The 9,032-nt window shown below is 47.9% G+C and overlaps 1 protein-coding gene across 1 annotated transcript in view; it reads left to right on the top strand.

The window, feature by feature from the left end:
• Positions 1–2,731: 2,731 nt before the first annotated feature.
• LOC107107804 (neuropeptide FF receptor 1-like) overlaps positions 2,732–9,032 on the top strand; it is a 9,246-nt gene continuing 2,945 nt past the window's right edge. Inside the window, exons 1-2 of the mRNA XM_015408147.1 lie at positions 2,732–3,014; positions 8,375–8,474. Of these exons, the coding sequence (XP_015263633.1) occupies positions 2,732–3,014; positions 8,375–8,474 (383 nt within the window). The remainder of the gene's footprint in view (positions 3,015–8,374; positions 8,475–9,032) is intronic.

The raw sequence follows: 9,032 nt of genomic DNA, 5'->3' as shown, positions 1-9,032 counted from the left end.
ACGCCTAAAAACGACTGCTGCGAAGCTTGCAGCTGCGCTTCTGGAACCAAGGTGAGACACGTGGCTTCTGCCTGCGAGCTCCCGGCATCTCACTTCGGACTAAAAATTTGCTCTGCCTCTTCTTGGCCCCTTTTTCGAGCACAAACCCGGAGGGAAAGGTGGACTTGGGGAATGGGGAGCTCTCCGGGCTTAGGGTTTTTATTGGGGGTGGGGGGGTGGGGAGGAGGTGGGTTTGCAAAAGAGACTGGCAGAAGCCAGACGCCTTTTCTTGTCCGAAAGGAAGCCAGAGACCGCCCCGAACGCGGGCCCCGCCAGTTCTCCGTTCCCGAGCCGAGACAAAAATGTGTGAGTCGCAGGGCTTGTGCACCCCCCAGTCGCTTCTCCCCCTCCCCCAGCAGCCTGGCCTTGGCACGAGTCACCCTGTCGAAGGAGCCTGGAAGCAGGAAGACGGCTTGGGGGAGGGGGGGGAGGTGATGAGACCAGCGCTCCCTCTAAGCGGTGGAGTCCACTGAGCAAAAATCCTACTTTGTGAACTGCTGGCATGAAAGTTGTGAGCGCGTGATTGGGCTGCTGCATAAATTAAGTTTGCTCTTCTGGAGCCCTCCTTCCCCAGCCGAGACAAAAATGTGTGAGGGGGAGGTGATGAGACCAGCGCTCCCTCTAAGTGGTGGAGTCTTGTGAGCAAAATTTCTACTTTGTGAGCCACTGGCATTAAAGCTGTGAGCGAGTAATTTGGCTACTGCATCAGTTTGTTTAGATCTATTCTTAGAAAAATTTCATTCCCGATCACGTCGGCTATTATTGTAATAATAAATAATAAACTTGAAACATTTCTGCAATAAATCACTTGTATTTATTATTTAGTTATTATTTAGAAGTATGAGTATGGCATGGCAGTACCACACAAACATATAGTGGTGGGTAGTGTTTCCTCCAAGCTAAGTTAATGTGAGCTAGCTCACAGTTTTTTAACCTCCAGCTCGTAGATTTTTGTCTTAGCTCAGGAAGGATGGCTCCAGAGCAAACTAATTTATGCGGCAGCCAAATTGCTCTCTCACAACTTTAATGGCAGTAGCTCACAAAGTAGAAATTTTGCTCACAAAACTCCACCGCTTAGAGGGAACATTGGTGTTGGGCCCCCTGAGAAGAACATGGGCCACCTGAGCAAAAAGTTAATTAGCTACGGGCCTGTGTGTGTGCGATTCGCACCATTTAGTTTATTGATAAAGCATTAAGAGTGGTAATATGGAGTAAATACTGACTTGTTTCTACCCCAGAAAACTGTTGTGCTATTCCTTGGGGAGAGGGAGTAAAAATGCATCATTCTTGGAATAAGAAAATACATTGAAATGGCACTGCCTACTCTTCTTTGTATTTTCTTCCGTCTTTGCTGACTCTGTTTAGGTATTTTCCTAGAGCAGGTGTAGTGGGCAGAAGGTCCCTTGGGAGTGAGCAGTCACAGACCTTTTCGTCACTTCAGTGTTGCTGCTGTTTCCCTGAGAGCTGAATCTCCAGCTGATGCTCCAACCTTGCAGCACCCCTTCTGCAAAATTTCCCCATGTCTCTATGGTAAAGAGGATTGAGGCTGAAGGCTTACTGTGGACAGGCAAACGGCAAGCCTATTTCAAACCATTGCTCAAGTTACAGAGCATCCAGATTAGGGGAAGTTCCTAGCAATGCTCCCTCTAAACTGTGGAGTCTTGTGAGCAAAAATTCTACTTTGGCCCCGGTCACACGGAGCATTAGCCATGCTAGAGGGACGGAAGATAGGTGGAGTTTCCGGGCGCGATCCCACTGGCACATCTGGGAAGTGCTGGGCTTCCGTGGTGCAACCGAGGCTTCCCGCCGAAGACGCGCAGTAAAAAACTAGTACCTTGGAGGTACTAGTTTCCTGAAACTGCGGGGCAAGGGCAGGCGTCTGATCACGTTCCGGAGGTAGTTCCGGCGCCCGCCCATGTCCCCGTGGAAAAAGGTTTTTTTCAAAAGTCTCCACGGATGCGCACACGCACCCAAGGGAGCATGCGCACAATTGTGTTTTTTTAAAAAAACACAACTAACCCGTTTGCCCTGCGCCCCACTTCTTTGCCACACCACAGGACTGTGGAGTGATCAGCACCTTCTCCCTACCACGGGACCTCCACGGGACCTCGATAGGTAGGTCTGCTCGAGCAACCACGCGGTTTTTAGCCCCGGGGCTAACAGCCACGTTTCCCCCCCGCAGTTTCCTGCCCGTGTGACCGGGACCTTTCCTGCCCGTGTGACCGGGACCTTTGTGAGCTACAGGCATTAAAGTTCTGAGTGAGCGATTTGGCTACTGCATAAATTAGTTTGCTCTGAAGCCATCCTTCCTGAGCTAAGACAAAAATGTGTGAGCTGGAGGCTAAAAAACTGTGAGCTAGCTCACATTAACTCAGCTTAGAGGGAACACTGGTTCCTAGACAGTCACCTGAAAGTGACACTACGTCCTCCCCAAACTCCACCATCGTCAAGCATTTGCTGAGGCCATGCTGGCAACCCTAGCTTGGTGGTTAGATTTTCTGATATTGATTTGCAAATCCAGAGTCTGGAAAGCTGGAAAGCTGATTTCCAAGCACAATTTTTAAATGGGAGTTTTGGGGAAGCTTTTTTCCCTTGTCAAAAATTAGCTTCAGCAATAAATTTTTTTTAAAGGCAGTTTTGCTTGTTTTGTAGATGAAACAGTATGGAGACTGCAGAAGCTGTCCAGGCGGAAATGTCGGCCATTGAGAATGGGACCCAAATGGGAGGAAGACACCTCAACAGTACCTTCCTACCTTACTACCAGCATTCCCCAGCTGTTGCTGCCATTTTCATCATTGCTTACCTAATTGTCTTTCTCTCGTGCATGGCTGGAAATTCTTTGGTGTGCATGGTGGTGATGAAGAACCAGCACATGCGCACTGTCACCAACCTCTTCATCTTCAACCTGGCCATCAGTGATCTGCTGGTGGGCATCTTCTGTGTGCCAACCACTCTGATGGATAACCTGATCACAGGTAAGAGTTATCGTAAAGAAGAAGCCTGAGAGCTGAATTTTCAGGAACTCCAGGGTCATTTGCCTTGGCACGGTTGTGTTGGCTCTTAAAGCACAAGACATAAGCAGCAATCCTGAATGGTGAAGGTGAGAAACATCTGACCTACGTATTATTCAACAGTGGTCTCAAATATGACCAGATTTTGTGGGTCTTTGGGCAACAGACCATCAGTTAGGTCATCTCCACCCCCAGCTCTATCCTTAGGAATGCTGTGGTCTCCCTGCTTTGTAGTGGGGTCTTTCAGCTGAGTAGGGCTGACATTCTTGTATTTTAAACACTTCAGTACCTGGGCAGGGCCAGAGAGTGGAGTGAAAGTGGGACCAGAGATAGATTGGGGGTGAGGGTAGAGCCTGTTAGATCCCAGTGAAAGAGGAACTAATAGCAATTTCAGTTTCCTTCTATGGTTGTGTCAGCAGATAAAGGTGAATTGGGGCTGCAACCCTAAAGAGAAATGCTGAAAGGCACTGGAGCAAGGCCTCGTCAAACAGGAAAATAAAACAGAAGCCCAGAGATACCTTAAACAGTTTGGTGTAGTGGTTAGGAGCGCAGACTCTAATCTGGGAGAACTGGGTTTGATTCCTCACTCCTCCACATGCAGCTGCTGGTGTGACCTTGGGTCAGTATACAAGTTCTTTCAGAGCTGTTCTCTCATGAGCTGCTCTCAAGAGAGCTCTCTCAGCTCCTCTTACCTCACAGGGTGTCTGTTGTGGGGAGGGGGAGGGAAAGGAAATTGTAAGCCATTCTGAGACTCCTTCAGGTAATGAAGGGCAGGGTATAAATCCAATCTCCTCCTCCTCCTCCTCCTCTTCTTGACTAACAACATTTATTTCAGCATGACATTTCTTGAGTCAGAGCTCACTTGTATGGAACTATGAAGAGACAATCATTTTGGGGAAATTACAGAAGTGGGGAGGAAGGGAGGAGTTGAGGTAGAGAAAAACTTGGTGTGAATCCCATCATAAATCTTTCAAAAGTAAGGGACTGGATTGGATTGTTACACATAGTGGCTGATGAGTGATGATGCCAGGTTCTCACTGGAAGTGGAGGATCTCCCACCCCCAGCTCCTGTTGTCTGCCACCACTCTGGTGGCTGGCAAGAGAAAAAAATAATTAAAATCACCATTGACATAATGGCATAACATCACTTCCAGGGAAACCCCAAAAGTGACATCACTTTGCTCTAGGAATTGTCAGAAGCTCTATGGTTTTTGTGATTCCTAGAGCTGTGTGACATCTCTTCCAGGAAGTGCGAAGAGATCTGGCATCCAGGTAGGGATGTCAGGCTGATGGCCAGCATCCCTGGGAGCTTTAGCAGCAGGGTGGGGTGGGTGCAAAAATGACATCATGCAGTGTGTGATGTTACATCCCGCCAAAAATGCAGATGTGAATAAGCATGTTGGGAGATGATCTAGCTGTCCCAGAAAACTACATAGTTACGTACTTCACATCTGGGGTTTCAGCTAGACCTGACATCATGCATTGCACAATGTCATTTTCACCACTGGACCTTTCTCCTACGGAACAGGGATGGGAGGGTGAGGCCTCCCCAGTGTGGGCCCACCCTTGCCACCTGCACTGTACTTTCATTTAATTAGCTGGTGCCCCCCTCCCCAGGCCCCCTCCCCAAAGATTCTCTAGCTACGGGGTTGCTGTGAGAACTTTCTCTCCAGGGCAACTGGTAATCCTAATTCCAGAGCAGGGAGGAGCTGCATCAGGAGGGTGTAAGAGTAGCTGTTATGGCTGCCATTGCCAAGGGTGCTTTGTTGTCATCCACACTACCTCCATGGGATGGCAGCTATGGAGGAATCACCCACATGTGCCCTACAGCCTCTCATGTTTTAAAATGCTGCACTGATTTGAGCTCAGCCACCTGGCACCTGAGCATGTTTAGGCTGGATATACAGTTTAAATGTATAGTCTGTGTGAAAATTGTGCCTTTAAAAAGAATCTGGCTTTACTTTGAAAATTCTGATAGCTGTTGTACAAGGACTGTTTTGTCAACTGACCTAGAGGTTTAAAAAAATCGGTTGTCAAGACTGTAGCAGGAAGAGAAAAAGGGAGAGAAAATTGTCTTGTCCCCAAAGGTTGTCTCCCTTGTCTTCCAACTACGGTACTGTGGATCTCCAGGATCAAGGATCAAGAGTTAGTCATGATGAAAAATGTCTGTCTGATGAAGTGAGCTCTCTCACTCAGGAAAGCTTGTACTGAAATAAACATTGACGGCGGTCACATGGAACATAAGCCACGCAAGAGAGACGCAAGACAGGCGGATTTTCCGGGCGCAATCTCACCGGCACATCTGGGAAGCGTAGAGCTCCCGTGGCACAACTGAGGCTTCCCGGCGAAAACGCGCTGCAAAAAACTAGTACCTCGGAGGTACTAGTTTCCGGAAACTGTGGGGCAAGGGCGGGCGTCTGATCGCGTTTCTGGAGGCATCCGGCGCCCACCCATGTCCCCTTGCGACAAAGGTTCCCCCCCCCCAAGTCTCTGTGGATGCACACATGCACCCAACGGAGCATGTGCATTCGTTGGGTACACAAAACAAAAACACCAGTTTGCTGCACTGCCCGCTTCTTCATTGCGCGCAGGCTAGTCCTGTGATCGGCACCTCTCCCTACCCATGGAACCTCCAAGGTACCTCCACAGGACCTCCACGGGAGGTCTGATCGCTTAACCGCGCGTTTGTTTGCCCCGGGGCACACAGCCACGCTCCCCCCCGCATTTTCCTGCCCGTGTGACCGGAGCCATTGTTAGTCTTTAAGGTGCCATAGGAAAGGTGCCAGTGGACTCCTGTTTTGTTCTCCTCTGCCGGTTGTTTCAAAGAAGTGGGGTGTCTTCTTCTTAGGTCAGGGAAGGCAGAATGGTTCCTTCTGTGGTGCATAGTTTGTTATCCTCACAGTGAGGCTGCTGTAGTATATGATAAAGCCAGCCTGGAAAGTATTTGGCAGCCCCAATCAGTTGAATCTTTCCAATTAGAGATGATTAATTCACTCCCTGAGGTATTGACTCAGTGACAGTGCTTGGCCTCAAGTGCCGGAGCTTGAAGGCATTGATTAATAAATTGCTGTTTTCCTCACTGGTCTCATTTCTGACATTTAATTAGTGGAGATTTTGAATGGCTTCGAAAATCCATTATTTCTCCTGGAAGTTTTCAATGCTTAACTGTGAACATTTGCTCCAAGCATGAAGGCAACCTTCCACAAAATTCACCCTGCAGCATTACTTGCTGGTAAAGAGAATTCACATTCTGCAAGCACAAATATGTTCTCCTCAAAATGTCTCCTTTTCCACATGGTAGGCTATGAAGGTGTTTGCGAAGGCAAGTTATCCACCCTGGCAGGGGTCATTTCATAGAAAAAGAGCTAGGGGAACTCATTAGCACACCTCATTAGCATATGCCACACCCCCTGACATCACCGGAAGTGTGTCATAAGGCCACACACCCCGCCCCCAATGGTCCCGGCCACCACCGCCGGCCTTGCAGCTCCACTGCTGAGCCCCATGAGGGGCCCGGCGGTGGACCTGCAAGGCCGGCGGGAGTGCAAGGAAGCCCCGCGAAGGCCCTCCCTGGCCCCAGGCAGGCAGGGGTGGGGAGAGGCAGGGAGGAAGCAACTTACCCTCCCTCTTCTCCTGCCTCCTCCTAGCTGAATGAGGGCCGGACGTGGGGCGGCTGGAAGCAGGGGGCGGGGCTTCGTCATGTGCCCCGTCCCCTGCACCCCACCCGGGGGAACTGCGCTCCCCCACGTTTCCCCCCGAAATGACCTCTGCACCCTCGTCCCATTTTTAGTAGGATGATGGTAGCCACTGACTGCAGATTGCCTTCTCCACCCCTCTCTTTGGACCTCGCACAATGCAAATGTCTACCGTGCCTGCAGCTAGGACTCCTTTGTGCTCTGTGTCCATTGTGAAGAAAACCTTGTGGCCTACATTTTCATTAATTGCCCCTTTCTTGGATGTTTTTTCCTCATACCTAGAGTGTCGTAGAATATATATGTGCCAATTTATCATTTTTTACTGTTTAACTACTGTCAGCCCAAGAGGGGCATATTTCAAACTCCTCATTTTGAGGAAGAAATGCCAAAATGTCCCGTTACCAGGGTAACTCATGCTACACATTCACCATATTATAACTTTCTAGGTGGTTAACTATTTTGAAGCTGATGTTTTAGTGGGATTGGACCTGCTTGTAGTGTATGGAGTGGGGTTGACTTTTGCAGAACAGCTTAAGAGCCTGGGGGTGCTCAAGGACTCAGCCTTGTTGTTTGGAAAGCAGGTTGGCACAGCTGCCAAGAGTGTCTTCTGTTGGCAGTGAGTGGGTTGACTGAAAGGCAAGGTATAAATCATTTAACTAAATTCTATCAGTTGCATCTAGTTTGCCAATTCCTTTATTGAACTCAGCCAATCTTGCTGCAATAATCCATATTACTGTAATGAGCTCTGTCATTGGAAGGAAAAATCATAAAACTGCAACTGACTTATTTCAGCCATGTCAGGCAGAAGAACTCACTAGAAATAGCAATTATGCTTGGATTGGTTAGTGGCAAAAGGAAACTGGGCTGCCAAAGAACACGGCGGCTAAACACCATAAAAGTTGACACCAGCCTGAGCATGGAACAACTCAAAGAAACTGTACAAGATCGGAAAACATGGAGAGAGCTGGCCCATAGAATCGCCAAGAGATGGACACAACTGAATGGCTGACAACAACAACAATGAGCTCTGCATTGGGCTACCTTTGAAAACAACCCAGAAATGTCAGCTGGTTCAGAATGCAGAAGCCTGATTGCTAGATTACAAGAACATATCTCGCCTATCCTAAAAAAACTATACTGGATGCCAGCTTGTATCTGAGTCCAATTCAAAAGCTGGTTATGAGTTTTAAAGCTATGTTCTGGTATTCACATGTCTAAAGGACCATTTCCTCATATGACTTTGTGTACCATGTATGGACCTCAGTCTACCAGTGGTCTAATAATTCAACAGGGCTGCTCTTAAGTTGTTATGTTTCTAATAATCAAGGTGTCTTGAAATATTTCAGATTTTAAGGGGCTCAATGCATTATGTTCTATGTCTATTAATAACAGGTGGGCAGTATTTGGATTTTTCATCTCAAATATTATAATGTTATAAGCTCTTAGGCTGATTAATGCAAGTCTCTTCCCCACCTTGTGTGACAAAAGTCTATGACCTGTGATCACTCTTGGGTCCTGAGGAACTGGACAAGCTATGTGATTAGTCTCTATATGGTTTTTGGATTTGGTCTGGTTTTCCTGTGGCGATTAACATGATGACAGCTTATTCTATCTATCTTTGCCCAACAGGATGGCCTTTTAACCAGATTGTCTGTACCATGAGTGGCCTTGTCCAAGGGATGTCTGTCTCAGCTTCAGTCTTCACCCTTGTGGCTATAGCCATGGACAGGTAAGGCTTTTAACTCCTTGTGGGTGTGGCAATGAACAAGAGGATTCTTGTTTCCTACACACTGGGCATCTATTATCCATAAGCTGGCTACTAAAACCCATGGACTGGCTGGTAGCATGCTGCCAATGAAAATTAGATACAATGAGGCACAAAATATATTTCCTTGATCATTAATAGGATTTAATGATAGGTCCAGGACAGACATGAGAACACTGGGTCCCAAATCCAGCTGTTAGGCTGAGAGAACTAATGAAACAGGTGTATTTTCACTGTGGGGCAGGGAGACTCTGCTCCTGAATACAAAAGACCGGCTGAGTTCATGTACATACTAATAGTCTTCTTCATGGCGTGGAAATGTGAGTGTTAGCCCCTTTGGAGCTCAGCATACACAACATAATGTGTAAGGTGAGTGTTTCATGTGGAAGCCTGATATGCCCATCACACACATACCCCTCAAAAACATGGGTGGGATCACAGAGTCTGTTTGGGTGATTTCCCACTAGCGCTGCTCCGGGCTAACTCGTCCCTTTTGCCTCGATGGTAGGTGTCAATTTCACA

Source organism: Gekko japonicus, unplaced genomic scaffold (genome assembly GCF_001447785.1).
Source record: "Gekko japonicus isolate JY-2015 unplaced genomic scaffold, Gekko_japonicus_V1.1 scaffold139, whole genome shotgun sequence".
NCBI classification, from domain to species: Eukaryota; Metazoa; Chordata; class Lepidosauria; order Squamata; family Gekkonidae; genus Gekko; species Gekko japonicus.
Note: the sequence above shows the minus strand (reverse complement) of the source record. Positions and strands in the feature narration are given on the sequence as shown.